This window comes from Cyanistes caeruleus, chromosome 3, assembly GCF_971803275.1.
Source record: "Cyanistes caeruleus chromosome 3, bCyaCae1.hap1.1, whole genome shotgun sequence".
NCBI lineage: Eukaryota > Metazoa > Chordata > Aves > Passeriformes > Paridae > Cyanistes > Cyanistes caeruleus.
This window is the reverse complement of record NC_141703.1, coordinates 27263580-27281273: the sequence shown is the minus strand read 5'-3', so window position 1 is coordinate 27281273 and position 17694 is coordinate 27263580. Positions and strand designations below refer to the sequence as shown.

General features: G+C 45.4%; 1 protein-coding gene across 4 annotated transcripts in view; it reads left to right on the top strand.

Annotated features, from left to right (window-relative positions):
• Nucleotides 1-6340: 6340 nt before the first annotated feature.
• The window catches only part of LIMS1 (LIM zinc finger domain containing 1), a 67885-nt gene continuing 56531 nt past the window's right edge, over nucleotides 6341-17694 (top strand). Inside the window, exons 1-2 of one of the 4 annotated variants that reach the window (XM_086880315.1) lie at nucleotides 6341-6469; nucleotides 7321-7416. Coding sequence is in view for 2 of the 4 variants with exons in the window: in XM_086880311.1 (XP_086736437.1) it covers nucleotides 6432-6469 (38 nt within the window). In the remaining 2 variants the exon portion in view is untranslated. The remainder of the gene's footprint in view (nucleotides 6470-7320; nucleotides 7417-17694) is intronic. The other 3 variants (XM_086880312.1, XM_086880311.1, XM_086880310.1) reach the window with 3 other exon arrangements.

Below are 17694 nucleotides of genomic sequence, written 5' to 3'. Positions count from 1 at the left end.
AAGAGACACTTCCAGTCAACTTCCAACAGCTTTCATGTATATATGCTATGGGGAAGGGAAATAATAATCTGACTACTTTTTAAATGTATTTGATTAAAATTTATCATATGGTTGTGAAAGGCTGAGAAGATGCATGTTAGATCCAAGAGCTTCCCATCTTTCCTTCCTGTCCTGTGTTTCTCAGGCTCATTCTAAGGATTCAGACTGGATTGAATAGTGAAGACTGAGAATAGTAAATGAGTATGGAAATTAATATCAGTTACTGCTCCAACAAATCAGCATGCCTTGGCATTGGCAAATATTTTTTTTTTATTCTTTGCTGTCAGTTAAATGCTTAAAGAATCCAAGGTAGATGTAATCAGTGTCAAAAACAGTGTGCTCTTTTGGGTATGGGTGCAGTCCCTGTCCTCCCACAGCAGGCTATGAAAGTGTTTTAAATTGATAGACATTGGATAGCAGCTGTGTACGAGCATAGGATTTAAGTGGGGTTTATTGTTTCATTGCCTGAAAATCGAAGCTTGTTCTGAGAACACTCAGGCTGTTTCCGGAGGGGAGGTATGTATTAGCTCTTGGCTCTCTTTCCTTTTGCAGCATGCAGAGCATCTCAAAATTAAAAAGCATAGAAACCATTACAGAGCTCCAGAAAAAGGCTTTTACCCAAATACAGTTTTACTGTTATTACTCCCCTTTGTGGAGTTAAGTTGCTGACGCTCAGCATTACTCTTGCCAGGGGAGAAGGCCAGTTGTCTCATTTTGGCTTTAGCATCCATATATTTATACAGAGTAGTTAATGTTCCTCTCACGTCTAGTCACAACATTGACTTAAACCTGCAGCTGTAGCAGTCCAGGTGAAGCTGCCCACCTTTGCAAGGGGACAGGTTTGGGGTCCCTCTGCTCCAGAGGCAGAGGGCTACAGCCTCTGGAACAGGGGGGAGAAAAGCAGATGATGATAAAAACCTGAAACATCTCCTGTTGTTGATGTGGCAGCTCTGTGTCCCTGCCCTGACTCCTTTCTATTCAAAACTGGTTAAACCAGTTGTTTGCAGTGGTGGGGGATAGTGGATGTGTTGCAGGAAGAGGATTTTCAGGAAACTCAGAAAAGCTAAGCTCAGGTTTTGTAACATTCTGGAAAAGATGGGAAATGACAAAAAGCTTGAAATAAAAAGATTTTACTAAAAATTTTAGAGTAATACCATGATCTCCAGGAGTAATTATTTCTTAAAGTACCTGTTCTGTGGTGCTGCTGTAAGTTTTTTCTTTAGCCTTTACTGTGTCTGTACAAATATTGATCTTGTCATGAGCAGAAATTTATACTGCTAAATATGGAATTTTATTGATCAATTTTTCAGAGGTTTGAGATATAACTTTCATTGTTCAATCCTTGGTTTTGCACAGTCTCCTTCCCTCTTCCAAGAAAAAATGATGCTGAATATACTAAGTGTGTCTAAAATGCATGAAGCAGAAATCTGACTCTTTTTATATGGATGTCAGAATGATCACTAAAATAAGTCTTCTAGTACTCTGAGCAAACTAAGTATTGTTTTTAATAACAGCAATGTTTTTTAGAGATATCAAATAGTGGTCAAAACTTATTTACTCAATTGATAGTGAACTTAATAATGTTGAGCAAAAATATGAAGCCTAAATAGTTTTTCACCTGTTAATTCATTAACAGCTTTGCTAAGAATGTTTAGCTGGACACCTTGTGTTTGAAAGTTATTCCTACTTATGCGGTCTAAGTTTCCTTCACTGTTGCTTTAACTTCATAGCTTTGCAGGTGTGACATGAACACTGGCAGTTAATTTCAATCCATTGATTCTATTAAGGTAAACAAGCATGGAACTACTCTGCTAACAGGCTCTCAGAGTCAGAGTAGGCTTAGATTGTATATTAGAAGTAAATTTTTTACTGTGAGGGTGGTGAGGCCCTGGAACTGTTGCTCAGAGGAGCTGTGGATGCCCCATCCCTTGAAGTATTCAAAGCCAGGTTGGATGGGGCTCTGAGCAACTTGGTCTAGTGCAAAACATCCCTGCCCATGGTGGGGGGGTTGGAACTATGTGTTCTTTAAGGTTCCTTACGACCCAAAACATTCTATGAATCTACCATCTGCAGCTGCATGAAGTTCTGGAAGAAAACAAAAGCTAGAGCAAGTACCACAGTTAGAAGCTACTTACTCATGTCTCTTCATACCACTCAGGCAAAACCATAAAATACTTTCCCATTTCCAGAAAAAGAACTTGTTGTAAAGATGCTGATATTTGTGATTAGAGACAGGAAGTCAAATTCTTTGACCAAGCAGCTGCCTTCTCATCTGTCCCCAATAACCCTTCCTTTCTCACTTCTTCCCCAGGCCTACAATAAGGGCCTTGTTCAATATCAGCAAAACCGATCATGCATTTAGCTCTGAATAGGTAAAGGCTCTGTGCTGTCTCTTAAGAGTGACAGAAACATTTAGTTTGGAGAAGACCTTGAAGATAAAAGAGTCCAACTATTAACTTGGCATGGCTGAGGTGCCAGTGCCAGCTGCAGTACAAGAAGTTTGGTATTTCAACAGTGATGGAAAATGTAAAGTGGTCTGGAAACAGAGCACCAAAAGAATATGCCTACTTAAAACTGCATTGTACTCTGGTCTGAAAGGGAGAGATGAGAGTGAAAAACAACCAACAAAAGAAGTCTGCATTAATTTTGTGATGAATATGCTGGTCTGGAGAAATGGAGTCCAAATTCCCTGCTTTGCCACATGCTTCCTTTGTAAATTTAATTTCAGCGTCTCTGTCTCTATTTCCTGGCTTGCCTGCTGGGGATAATGGCACTTCTCTACCTGATGCCAAGTACATTAGCAGCAGAATGTTAAACTTTTTGATGGGTTTGTAAGCAGAAATAAGTAGGCAGATTACCATATTTTCTTTAAACTGCATAGGAAGAAAATTGTCATGGCCTGCATTATACTGGAATGGAAGGAATTAGCTCCTTTTGAGTCTGTGGTGTGTGTTTTGTGAATCCTATTAAATTACTTGCCTAAGTATTCTGGACTGAATTTTACAAGTTAATTAGAATGCCAGCATGCTGTAATACTATGTAATGGACAATTAATATCCATTAAGAATTGTTATTTCTGTTGTAAAGCAAGACAAAACAAAAATTGAAATCAGACCCCAAAGCACAAACTTGCTGCATAGTGCACAAAGCCTGGGGAGGCAAACTGGGAAACTGAATTCCTGGCTTTTCTTGGTACTAGCAGCGTTTTCAAAAGCTGCTAGTACTTAGTGTTTGGCCTTTGTACATGTTTGGGGAAGGCTCTTTCACTCTCTATGAGAATGCCTTTGCTACTTTGAGATTCTACTGCTAGCAGACTAGACTTCAGGGATTTCATCTGTAAAAGCCCTGGAAAACTGTACATGGTGCAATTCACTTGCTGTTAAATCTATTAATGTGCTCTCCAAAGGAAGCACCACAACGGCTGTGCGTGTTGGCTGGCAGTGCCTGTTAATTATTTCCAGAATCTACTGTTTTGAACTTTGCAGCCCTGGTAGTTGCACGCCTGCCCAGCCACCTCCCTGCCATTTCAGGCTGTGCTGGTCAGAGGTGCTGCTCTTTAGCAGCCAGGGACAACTGCCTCGTACAGCCCCCCAGGAGGATCAGTAGTGAGAGAGACCCTGAAATCCTTGAAGACAAGCTGAAGTTAATTAAAGGCATTCATGAAGCTGCCTACAAATAATGGCAGACTGCCCAAAGCAGATTAGAAAGAAACCAAAAGGGTTGTATTACCTCTTCAGCTGGCACAGAATGTGTACTTTCTTATTTAGATGATATAAGGAAGCTTTGCTGACAGACTCATTAAAATGGGTGGCTGTTTTGGGGTTGGGTTTGGTTGTTATGTGTTGTTTTGGTTTTTTTTAATTGAGGGGGGTTGTGATTGGGTTTTCAGCATAATCACACCATTGTTGAGGCTGGCAGGCATCTCTGGAGGTCACTTGTCCAACCTCTCTTTTCAAGCATGGCTACCTACTGCCAGATTCCTAGGACCACGTCCAGACAGCTATGGAGTACCTTCAAGGGTGGAGACTCCACAGACAACCTCTGCCAATGTTCAGCCACTCTCAGAGTGAAAATTTCCCTGATATTCAGTGGGAACCTCCTGTATTTCAGTTTGTTTCCCCTACTTCTATTCCTGTCACTGGACTCCACTGAAAAAAGACTGGCTCTGTCCTTCTTGCACCCTCTGTTTTCAGATATTTTTAATAGGCAAGATGTCTCTGAGCCTTCTCTCCTCCAGGCTGAGCAGACCCAGCTTTCTGTCTCTCCTCTTAAGAAGAGTGCTCTAGTATCTAACTAATGTCTTACTGGTCATTTGATGGGCTCTTTCCAGTATGTCCATGCGTGTCTTGTACTTGGAAGCCCAGAACTGGACTCAGCCCTCCAGGTGTGTCTTGACCAGTGCTGAGTAAAGGGGAAGGATCACATGTCCCTCTTCTGGCATATCATCCCTTCCCTTTTCAGACATATACTTTATTTTCCTCTTTATGCAGAAATGTATTCCCTATGATGCTAAAGTCTTGCTGTGTTTTATTCCTCATCTTGGCAAGCAAAACTGAGCCCTGCCAAGGAGCAAAATAACAAATAAACAAACAAAAGTACTACAGACAGTCTGTGTTTCTACAGCTGTATTCCTCTCTAGAATCATGTTTCTGGCATAGCCATCAAATACTTTTTGTGCATCATAGTCCCAAAAATTTACAATCTTTTCCTGGTTCTGATGGATACCAAAGTAGTTGTATACCATGTTTGAATTATTCTTTCTGATCTGTGCTCACTCATCCCCATCTATGCTGATTTCCACTGGCTTAACATAGCCCTTTGAGCTGTCTTCTTGGAGCCATATAAATATTTCCTTAATCCTGGCAGGCAAATATTTGCATTTTTCATTCCAACACACCACTTCCTTGTTCTGATATTAAGGACAGCAATGGGTGACAATACAGACAGTTCAATAATCCCACCTTTTCTATTATGCTCCTTTCATTTGTCCGTAGCTCTGCCTTTGAAACTCCCATGGTTTGGAATGACGTTGCTTCTCTCCAAGCGATGCAGGAGGATTGGCCCCAGGTTTGGCAGTGTTTGGAGGCAACTTTCTTACATTTACTTTCTAAATTGAAACTTTCTCCGCTGAGCCTAAGAGAGGTGCTAGCCTTTCCCCACGCAAGTGCTTATTAATGCTTTTACACGTTTAAACAATGTTGATTTTAACCAGCTCCAGCAAATTTAAACTCTGGCTCCAGCAAAATTCACCCAGGCATATTTGGCGCCCCAAATTAAGGCGACAGCTTTCTTGCTACAAATCATCCTGCTCTACCCAACCACTTGTAGGAAACAGTGAAAATACTTGAAATTGTTTTGACAGCAATTTTCTGTTCAGGGGAAAAAAAAAAAAATAAAAAAAAAGCCGAGAAGCACAAAGCCAGCAAGAGCCGCTCCCAGGCACCTATCTCACCTAACTCTGCGGGGCGTTTCGGCCGCCGCCCCTCCGGCCGCCGCATCTCCCGCAGGGCCCGCAGGGAAGCACATGGCACGGGGCGATCGCAGCGCTTGGCAATGACTTCCGTCTATTTCCCGGCGGGGCGGTGGGATCCCATCTCCCGGCTCTGGGATCCCGTCTCCCGGCTCTGGGATCCCATCTCCCGGCTCTGGGATCCCGGCTCCCGGCTCTGGGATCCCATCTCCCGGCTCTGGGATCCCATCTCCCGGCTCTGGGATCCCATCTCCCGGCGGTTCGGTGGGATCCCGTCTCCCGGCCCTGGGATCCCGTCTCCCGGCTCTGGGATCCCGTCTCCCGGCTCTGGGATCCCGTCTCCCGGCTCTGGGATCCCGTCTCCCGGCTCTGGGATCCCATCTCCCGGCTCTGGGATCCCGGCTCTGGGATCCCGTCTCCCGGCTCTGGGATCCCATCTCCCGGCTCTGGGATCCCGGCTCCCGGCTCTGGGATCCCATCTCCCGGCTCTGGGATCCCGGCTCCCGGCTCTGGGATCCCATCTCCCGGCTCTGGGATCCCGGCTCCCGGCTCTGGGATCCCATCTCCCGGCTCTGGGATCCCGTCTCCCGGCTCTGGGATCCCGTCTCCCGGCTCTGGGATCCCGTCTCCCGGCTCTGGGATCCCATCTCCCGGCTCTGGGATCCCGTCTCCCGGCACTGGGATCCCGTCTCCCGGCTCTGGGATCCCGTCTCCCGGCTCTGGGATCCCGTCTCCCGGCTCTGGGATCCCATCTCCGCGCTGTTTCCCCGCGCGGGGGCGCTGCGGGGCCGGGGCGGGGCGCGGCGCGGGCGGAGCGCGCCCCCCGGCGGCGGGCGGGGCCCTCAGCGCCATTACGGCGGCCCGGCGAGGCCCCTCCCGCCCCGGTGGGGAGCGCCTGGCGGGAGTGGCGGGAGCCGCCGGGATGCTGGGGGTGGCGGCGGCGGGGATCAACTGCAACAGGTAGGAGAGGCGCCCGTGCCGTCCCGTCCCGCCTCCCGCGGCGGACGGCTGCCGAAGGCGGCGCTTTGTCTCTGCCGGGCCGCTGTCAGCGGCTGCTGCCCGGGAAAAGCGATTTCCCGCTGCTCCCACGGGCGCCGGCGGGGTCGGGCTGGGGTCCCGCCGAGGGGACGGGGGGCCCGCAGCCGTGCAGGGTGTCCCTGCTGCTCCCCCTGTGAAGTGCCCGTTCCACGGGGAAACTTTTCCCCGTGGCCGGCAGCCCCGGGAGCCGTAGCGAGGGGCACTGCAGGAATCCCTTCCCTCCGCAATCCCCTCCTCGGCGCTGGGCGCTCGCTCGGAGCGCTGGGCCGGGCTCTGTGCCCTCAGAAAAGATCGGAAAAGCTCCCGGAGCTGGGGCTCGCACGTCCCGGGTGCGGCGGGAGCGCGGTCCGATGCCCGGTGCAGTAAAAAGAGCCCTATCCTGGGCGGGTGGTGGTTGTTTTAAAAGCATCATACTAAGTAACCTCGGGTGTGGATGTGGTGAGATTCGTGATGTTTTATGAATATCCCACAATTACCGAGCAGTCCTGTCTTGGGAACGGGTTGATGGGGTGGACTCGTGAAAGGAAAGGCTGCTCTGATCATTGCTCAGCGTTTCAAAGCCTCGCCCGTGCAGTTGTTTCTTGGGAAGAAATGGCCCTAATTAAAGCACTTGGCAAAGTGTTGCGCTGATATGTCAAAACCCGGAGCTGAGGGAAGGGAAAAGAGTGAGATTGTAGCTGCCTAGAGCTGCAGGTACAGGACGGCTGCTGGCACACAAACTTTATCCTGTCTAAAGACTGCCTTGTCTTTCCCGCGCCCGACTTCTCCTGCAGGCTCCTCCAGCTCTCCGCCATAGCTTTGGAGAAAAGCTGTGCCAGAAAAGCTAAGTCAGGCTGCGTTTGGGCTACAGCAGTGCCATCCTGAGTGAGGTGAGCCAGCTCTGCTCCCAGGGTCATACCCTGATGTCCTGGCCAGGATCTCACCAGCCTTGACCAGCTTTCGCTCCAGCTGCAGTGCAGCCACATGCTTAGAAAAACATGCTAATGGTGATTCAGGTGTCCGTATCTATTGAGGTAGCTGTTTTTTCTTCAGATGTTCCAAAAGCCACTTGCTTTTGCAGTGGGTGGTAGATGCTTCCAGTTCAGGATTCCTTCTGCATTCCTGAAAGTGTCATTATTTGTGCCACCACCATCAGTTGGTTGTGACTGTGTAGCTCTGGGTCTTTCAGCCCCACACAGGTGCTTCAGCTGAGCCGCCTCTTTGGCCAGGTAAACAGAGCAATTACATATTTGGCATGTGTTCTGCTGAAGTTGTCAGGGAGCGGGCCAGCTGCCCTGCTGGTACACGCTTCCAAGGATATGAACTAAACTACACCCCTGGAACAGTGAGAAATTCTGGGACAAAGTCAGACTAGAGCCCCCGCTTGCAGAAACTTGCAGAGATGAAGTAGCAGAGAGCTTACCTGCAGCAGCATGCAGCTGGCCAGCACATCCAGGGAAACACTGGTGGCAGCAGAGCCATCCAGGATACAGCTGGGGGCTCAAGCATCCCTTCACAGCAGCAGGAACAATCATGCTGCCTCCTGGCCAAGGAAATCCTCCTGTAGCTGAGTCAGCCTGGAGTCCTGCTGCTGCTGGTGTGCCCTTAATAAGAGCTGTTTGCCCAGTAAAGACATGGGGCCCCGTGCCTAAACTGGCTGGCTTCCTCTGTTCCTCTCACCATTCTCTTGGGGTGAATCATTGTATGGAGGACAAGGGGCTGTGCTGTGGTCAGGGAGGTGAAGGTGCTTTGCAGTTCACTGTCACAGAAGCCTGGCTCGAGGGAGCAGAGGGAGGTGCCAGCCAGGACTGGCAGGGCTGCTCATCTGGCAGGGTGGCACAGATCTCTGGCCAGAGCCTCTGGAGTCAGCTCCTTTGGAAGAGCTGTTTCCAAGTCGCCTGGCTGAGGTGGGGTTTCTGTAGATGATTCCAGTCCCCTGAAGTAAAAATGAAGGGGTAGGGCTCTTGGAAGATGCATTTTCATTTTGTAAAATACAAGGAGGGAAAATTTAAAATTGGTGTGTTTTCTTGTTTTTATTCTTTGGGTTTAAAAAACACACTAAAAATGTGACTATTTCATTCAAACCTACTTTTTAACAAAATGTAAAGTGATCTCAAAGGCCTCCACAAGCTGAAATTCCTAAGAGGTTTTTGTATCTTGACTTTTTGGTCTGATTTAGAGAGTTTAAGTAATCTGAGTCTTGGTGAAAAAGACAAAAAAGAAAGAATAAGTTGAGGTTTCTCTCCAGATTTGGTTCACGGAGAAGCAGCAGACATCTGGTCAGCAGGTATGCATAAAGAGATGCTCTTCTCTTTAATCTTCTCCCTCCCCCCCCCACTTTGTTTCATGGAGGCTTTTTGAACTTGAGTTGCCCCTGTGGCTTTTGTTTAGGGTAAGGAGGGATGTTCAGTGGATCGATGCTGGGTAGTGGTGGGTCCTTCAGGATTGCTTGGTGTGCTGCCTGGGGCTGATAGTTCCTTGTGGCAATTCTGCTTGCTTTATAAATGTCCTCTGAGTTTTGTGGGCAGCTTTTTCAGCTGGTTCTGCTGAACTCATCTTGATGTGTTATCATTGGAGTAAGTTTCATATGCGGTTTAGAGAAAAACATTAGCTTCTCCATTCCAAACCATTATTATCTTAAGCTTTTGTAGCTTCCTAGAACAAACTGAGATTTTTCTTTGTCGCAAGAATTACAGGCCAACATGCAGCAAAATATTGGAAAAAGCCAGGTCCTCTTTATTCCAAGTGTAACTACACTTGAAAAACTAGCACAGACTCACTGGATTTATAGTTCTTATTCCATTGTAAACTGTGAAGCTGAAAAATGGGGGCACTTCATGGTGTTACTGGCTTTGATAAGGGATTCTGAATAAAGCTAAATGTGGTGCTACAATTTGCTCTCAGTTGTAGTGCACAGTCCTTTTTCTTAGAACTGACTCCATACACTTACTGCAGGGGAACCATTAATGGTCTGCAGTATACAGAGGGTGGTTTGCACAGTTAACAAATTCTTTTTTGAGTTGCAGTGAAATATTTATTATTGGAGCACTTAAGGCAAGCTTTCCAGCTCCTGCAATTGTGGCTTCATGCTGTGTGTTAGGTTACACATCCTGATTTATCTGTGCTTTTTTCTCCTCCAAAGCCCAGTTCAAAAGTTTTTCACTCCACAGCATAATGCACTCTCTTATTACTTTTCAATTTAGGGAGGTTTTAATTATTAGCTGTGCTAAAAGCAGCTTGATAGTTAGTGGGGAGATTACTCATGACAGGTCTTTCCATGATGGCAGGTGCTGATGACAAGGAAAATGAAACTGACAGTCACGTTTTCATAGCTAAAGCCTTCCCTTCCCTATATGCACAGTGTGAACCAAGAGCTGTGTACGTGGTCTGCTGTTCTTGTTGTGCTAGGATGTGATACAGAGCACGTCACCCTTAACAGCCTGTGCAGAAGTGCTGGTGTTGGGGCAGACAGGGTGGAAGGTTCTAATTCATTCTGACAATTAGGGAAAATGTAGCGGGGGACTGTGCCCTGGGGTTAATATTTTTCTTCAAATTAGGATGCTCCTTTGCAATTATTTCAGCATTTTCAGCAATTACTTCCCTTCCTGTTGTTTGTAAGTCTTTATGAAAATGCTGACTTCTGTTTTTTAAGCAGATAGAAGCAGGGGAGAAAAAAGTCAGGATACTGTAATTTCCTTGGCTGATTTTGTGTGCTATAGTAACTCTTTATGTCAAAGAGTTTGCTGAATTTGTCTCAGCATTTGGAGACTGTCAGCAATATCCAGGAAGCCAGAAGCTGATGGTGGGGCTAATGACAAAGTATGGACAAAATGGACTTCCTCTACAGACTGAAACAACGTTCCTGTGCCAAAATGGCATAGTCTAGAGCACCCTAGAGTGCATGAAAAATAGCATTACAACATGGTTGGCACCCAGGAGGAGGTTTTATGCCCTGTATTTTTCATATTGATTGCTTTCATTTATATGTTAAATAAGAAGGTCTTGAATTCCAGCTCAGATGATCCTTCTTTTCATCACTTTTTGATTTATTTAAAAACCTCACCAGCCACTTCTGTAGAATTTGGTAAGGAGGTGGGTCCTTAGTCACACGGATTTTGGGTTGTTTCAAGCACTACTTGCATTAAATAGTTTGAAGAACTGAGAACACACTGGTGGATGGGCTGTTGTCTGAGTAAAACCTAGACTCGTGTGAACAGTAGAGTTAAAACCAGGAGGGGTTTATTGCTTGCATCATGGGTGGGGAATTGATGTGGGTCATCTGGGAAGCTAAGGCATTGTAATGACTTTACGAACATTTCCTGGGTGGCCAGACCAGCATGGGGTAGCTGCTGTACTGAAAATTAAAAGGATTTTCTGTATTAATATATTGTTTATTGTAATTGGAGGCACTGGGAAAGACCACAGCAAAGCAATGTTGTAACGCCAGCAAATATTTGGGAGGCAACAACATGGCAAAGTGGCTTCAGTCCAGACCCCACACTGACGTGCAGCAGCTGTGGGATTGATGTGGGGAGAGAGAACCGCGCAGAGAATTAGTTTCAAATCCACCCTGGGAGGGAAAAAAGGGACCTCGATACTTTGCAAGGACTCTTTTGTGGGGGCCTGGCCATCCCCACCGGGGCTGGGAGCTGCCTGGCAGGGACAAGGAACTGGCTGTCAGCCTCCCACCTTGCAGAACCACAGCATCTCCAAGTCCTCCTTTGGTATCTCCTGGCACACTCCACCTCTGATTTGGGAATGAAAAGTACCCTTGGCAAGCAGGGGGTGACCCCAGCACCGCCAGGGGAAGGCGGCCCCTGCGGATTCCGGGCTGAATTGGCACAGCAGCCTCTGCTTGTAAAACCCTCTGGTTTTCATAAGGAAATGCTTGCAGATAGGCACGTATTGCTGAGCTTTGCATATGACCACCATGCTCTTCTGAGCTGTGTTGGTAGCAGGATGGACTTGTGTTTCACGGCAGAGAGAGTGACATTTGTGCTGTATAAATTAACTTCATTTTGCTAAGGTCTGCTGTAGGTGGGCTGAGATTCACTTGGCAGTGGCCAGCTCTGGCCAGTGTTGTGATTCACCAGAGACCATCTGTGGGCCATACCAGGGCAGCTGCTCTTCCCACAGGCAGTGATGATTAGAGAGATGTTTTAATTAAGTGTGTGGTTGTGCTACAGCCACCTGGAGTGGCCCACACATTCCCGTCCCCCAGCATTTCTTGTGCCAGCACCAGGGACCTGAGCAACCTATGTTGAGGGAGATTGCTAGATATGTAGATTTGAAATGAAGTTTGTCTCAATCTGGATCGACTCCTTGAATCCTGAGGATGGCAGGGGTGTCTATGGGAAAGAACTTGGGGAAGGTGGCAATACCCATTTCAGAGAAGCGTGGATTTGTGCAGAGAACAGTGTGAAAAGTAGAGTTCTGTGACAAGATGTTGGGGATTTAAAGGAGGGAGCAGGGTTTGGTGGTGGTCTGGGTTGGGTCTGGGGACTGCTTGTGACTGCCCTGGGTGTGGTGTCAGGATTGGGAGTCCGTGCGCTGTTGCACTGGAAGAGGGATCACCTACCTGCCTCAGGTTCTTGCAGAAGGATTGTCTGGGCAATTTTGCTTTCTGTTGTGGAAAGTGCACTTGAGTGTGTTCTTTCTGCAGCTTGCTGTCCCCTCCTACCTAAAGGGAAACCACCCCAGCTGCGGTTTTGTCATAGTTCTCACAGAACTGGTTTACAGAAATTCACCTTCAAAGGATTCAGAGGAAGGAAATCCCATGTCCTGCCCCCTGACACGTAATTTATGGTTAGAAAGTGGCACATCTTGATGCCTGTTTAAATCTACCTGACATTTGTTGGTATGACAAGACTTCATGATCTGGAGATGCCCATGGGCTTTCTTCACCCATTGCTTTCAGGTCCCAGAGGAACTGTATGCTGTTTGTACCCACTTGTACTGTCAGGAAAAAGAAAAAAATGGAGCAAGATCTGCTGTGAGCTCCTGCAGGCTGAGACCTGCCATGCAGAGACAGAGCTGTGGGGCAGCCACAGCACACGTGGCTGCTGGCTTTTTCTCAACCACTGTGCCCTGGAGATAAGGCAGGCTGTGGGAGAGGGGCTTGTTGGGAGGTGTTGATGAGCTTCACTGCAACTGAAACAAGGACAGGCGCTTCTCTAATGAGACATTTCGGTAGCACTTTAAACAGCCCAGAAAACATTTTATCTCCCTTCTGTGTTTTCTTTTGTGAGTCTATGCAGTTGCAAGAGAGAGGCAATATTCTGATTATATGAAAAAGGATTTGAAGTAAAGCATTTTAAAGCTGCTGCTCCTAAGAAAAAGCTTACTTTTGAATCTTTGTTCCTTCATTCACATTTTTTTCCTTTTTGTTAGCCAGTTGCAGGAAATGAGAACATTCTTTTGGCTTTCCGTGCCTGAGTCACATCTTATATATATATCTATCTATATATAAAAATATGTTAAAACATCTGGAGATGTTTGTTTCAGAGAGGTACTTGTTTTTTATTAGAGTGTCTGAGCTTTAAGTATTTATACACAGTTGGATGTTTCCAGAATTTCCCATACTTCTCTGGTTACAAGGACATGTATATTGCTCTCAGAAAAGCAAAAGGAAATGTGCTGATAACCTAGGGAATATACAAATAAGTAAAAGTAAAGCCTTTCAAGAAAGTGAGAATTTGCTATTTTTTTCAAAAATTAAACTATCAAAGCTGTTGTTTACCTTGAGTTGCATCCAAACATGTAGTTGTTTAATGTTTGTTAAGTATGTATTTAAAAAAAAAAGTGTGAGGAGGAAAATCAGAAAATATCAGTAGCTTTTCCCTTGTTTTATTTTCATTAAAAAAAAAAAGGAGAAAGGAAGTATTTGAAAGCTTATTACACCCATCTCTGCTACTGAGTGGGCTGACACTCACTGGGCTCTGGCAGTGCTCTGAGTGCATGGTGGGGTCTCCCAGCCTCTCTCTGTCCTCCCACCAGGGTCACACGGAGATCGTGAGACTGCTCTGAAAGGAAAAACAAAAATCCATTTAGTTTAACCAAAGGCCAAATATTTAACTTCAGTGGGGGAGGTGGTGGGATTTAGGAGAACAAGTAAAATTTCCACCCTTGGTTGTTTAACATAGCTGCGCTGACAATGATGGTTAGCCAGAGGTGGTGTCCTGTGCAGGGAGGGATGCAGGGATGGCAGTGGAGTGTGAGGATTCCCCTAAGGGGCTCCATCTGCCATGACCACATAATCTCCAGGTGTTCACAGCAGCTTCTCCTCCCACAGCTTCCAATGAAATGCCCTTGAGTTTATGGCTTGGATACAAAACCACTCACTGATCAAATATTTTGATTGCATCCTGGCCTTCCTGTTAGTTTCTTTGATCTTTTCTCATTAGTGGATTATAGCAAACTTTCAAAAGTCTTGTTTGTTGAAATAGTTGTGTAAATATGATCCTCAGGGTAGGTGTTACTTAGAAAAGTACTTATCTCCCAGAAAAAAATCTACCTCCTTTTGCCCATTTAGTGGCCTCATTTGCTATTGTGCATCAAAGAAGTATGATTTCTGTAATTATATCAGAGAATAGCAGTTTATTGTTAATTGTTTTAAATAATATAAAGGCCAGTAGGTCTTATTCTTTTGGCTGATTTCCCGCTCATTCAAACACTGAAGAACTGTTTCAGGTTCTCATTAAAAGAAACTCACAGTGCCTGGACAGTCTAGGGGCAAGGAGGGGGGACTGAAGGGCTCTCAGCCCTGGGATAAATCCCTCTCTGTTGAATTCTCCCACAGTTACAATTTCTATCTTTTCAAAGTGAAAAGGCTCCCTTTCTCCATGGGCATCCAGCTCGTGTGATGTCCCTCTGAAATGGCTTCATACAGCCTCACTTAGTGCCATGCTGGAAGCTGGATTTCTTCAGACAGTGGTACAGGGCTGTCTGGTCACCATGTGGGGTTTGGCTTTGGGTGGAGGAGAGGTGAGTTGTGCCAGAGCTTTGCAGTCAGGAGGGCTGGAATACTGCTGGTGGCTATACATGGTGTAAGCCTAAAGGTCAGAATTTCCAAACTTTGTCTAAGAAAGCCTCGTTTTCCTTATTGTCACATGCAGGATAGGAATTATCAAACTTGGCTCCAGCAGGACCTGGAGAGGATCTGAGGGTTTTCAGGGGTAGTGGGGTGTTCAATGTGTCAGGGTTCCCAAGGAAAGGTGGGATGCCCCTGGGTGTCAGCTCATACCCGAGGCAAATCTCACCCTGCAGCTGCTGCTCTTCAGACCCATCCAATCAAGGTGAAGATGTCCCTGCCCAAGGCAGACCTCTCTTCCAACCCAAACCATTCTATTATCCCCTCCACAGCCTGCATTAAAATCTACTGCTGGACCAGGTCTTCATTTTGAAAAGTACAGAGCAAATGAAGCACTCTTTTCAGTGTCATGTATTAAAAAGGCTGCTTCATTTTGATCAGAGTAAAGTTCTCTGTGCTTGTGATTGCTGATGTCCTGCAAGGGGAAATAATTTGGACTTCTTGTGTCAAATTGCATCCCAGTCAAAAATGTGAAAATCAATATTTTTATCATTACCATGCAGAGATGGGCAAACAGTACAGTTAAGAGGATCCTTGACATTGCCCTTGGGAGAATTACTAGCACCTGATAAAATGGCAAAGGATCCAGGAACAGTAATATTGCATTTCTGCTCAGGTTTCATGAGAAATCTTTCTGCTCACCTTGGGTTGTTTATTAATTTATGAATAGCTTTGTCAACTTGTACTTGAAAGAGACTTTCAAGAAGTTCAACGTCATTCTGTGATACTGGTGATACTTTTCAGGGCAGTTTCAGGCAGGACAGATTTCCAATGAAGGCAGAATTACATAATGAGTATTTTGTGTCATCTGAGGTAAAAGAGGTCTAATAATTTTTACCTGGTGGATTTTGGTAATGTTTAGCTGTGTAGTGGCTTGATTTCAATAATGGATTTTCTGTTTAGTCAAATAGCACACAGTTAAAAAGTGCAGCAGTGTTAACTTCCATGCAAGTACGAAAACAAGCACCAGAGTTCACAGAAGGGAGGGGATGGGGCAGATGCTGGGATTTCAGTCCCTGTGTGCCCAGCAGAGCCACTGTAGCCACCACAGCCATTACTAACCCTGGTTATGGCTAGGTGGTGGTAGTGTGGTGTGGGAAGAAGGGCTCTGTTCTCCCACAGAAGAAACTGCACCACTGAAAGCTGTCTTCTAGTGTCCAGCATGTGTAGGCATGAAGGGTGTTGGTACAAATGTCAAGCAGAGGATTTTTCTCTTACATGTTGAGTAATGTTCCTTCATTGGTTTGCACTGGTATTTACTGGTTGTCCCTGATGCAGTGGGAGGGGAATATAGTGAAAAGTTGCTGAGTCCTGATTTTTTTACTTGCCATTAATCCTTTGTCATGAAAGCAAATGCAAAATGAGCAGAACTTTAGTTCCAAGTCAAGAGGTTTTTCAAACTTGGAAAGAATAATATATCAGCTCTGTGTTCATGATTTAAATAGTAATGTTCTTGGAGCTGCTCTTGGAGATGCAAGGAAGGCTGGGTCTACATGAATTAAGGAAATCCATAGTTAAAAAAAATGCTTTCTTTATACTACAGAGATCATGTGCTATAAAGTTCATGTTGATTTAAAGTTTAATAAGGTAAAAGCATTGGTGCTGTCACTATCTAATATTTCATGTTTTGGTGGTGAATTGTTGGTCGAGTGGAAGTATTGCAAGGGCATGAATGGAATTGCATTTACTGAGAACTTTTTCCTGTGCTTTCTTCCTTATGATATTAAGAAAAGTCCAGGAGGACATGGAAATCATATTTGTTTCAAGTATTGTTATCTTAAAGTGAACATTAAAAATGTTTAAAAAGGACATACTTACTTTTCAGCAATTGATAGACAGTGAAATGTATCTAAGTAAAACCAGTCTAATTATTTTATTTAGTCTGAAGACAATACAGTCCCGCTTATGCAGAGCCCTTAAGATAAATTCCTGAGTTCACTCTGGTCAAGGTATGAGTTTAAATTTTAATTTCCTGAAGCCAAGAACTCAAGTGCAAAACACATGTCCTTAATTAGCAGGACCTGAGTTTACCCCCACAGTTCATGGTGTATGGGAGGGTTGAGTGAACCTGTGTTCTGAATTCTCTTCATATGCTTTTTTTGTAACATATATCTATCTGGCACATAAAATACTTAAACCAGCTACACAGGTAAGAGAAGTGGCAGGAGAAAATATGATTTTTTTTAAATTTTTTTTTTTAAGTGATTCTGTCATATTTTTTTCCTTAACTCTGTTCATTGTGTACAGGCAGGTGTTGCAATAGGGTGTTGTCTCCAAATTATTATTAGCAATTGCCTGGTCAGGCATATAAACAAGCTCAGGGTGCCTCTTCTGAAGTCTTTCTTCCAAAGCAAGAAATGCATCATTGGCAACTAAGATTTTAAAGCCTCAGCAGATGATGATGTGGCACCAAAAGCACTGTGGCAAGGGGGGTTCTGCCTGTCACCTCCACAGATGTCCTGGATGCTGGGAAGTTGCACCTGCCCCTTTTAGTTAGAGTGCTGCATACCTGAGCAGAAGCTGATGGTGTGGTATGGCACATCCAGATAGCTGCTTCATGAGTGGTAAAGATTACAGACCTTCCTGCCTCGTCTATCCTCATGGGCTTCCTGCAAACATGCAAAGCTTGCCCCATGTAAGTAACAAAGGAGTTGAGGGAAACAAGTAGGAGCATTTGGGAGCATCCAAACACAAGGCAGTAGTTGGCAGCCTACATAGTAATATGCATGTTGGAGCCTTCCTGGCCACCTCACCCAGAAATTCTGCCTCTCCTGTCCTTTCTCAGAACCAGAAGAGTTTTTTTCTTAGGTACCTTATCATTTTTTTATTACCTTATCGTGGCATACTACAGTGTTTGACTTCCTAATAGCTCGGGTGTATCCTGTTTCTTTACTTCTGTAAATAATGCATTTTCTGTGCTAAAAAATGTGCACGTTTACAGAGGACACACATCTTCAGTGCTTCATCAACCCATGCTGCAGCAGTGGCTTTCTCCTCATCACAGAGGCATGATGCTGTGCTGTGAACCAATTGCACTCATGTACGAGGGAGAAGAAACTGCTGAAGTCAGGGATTGTTG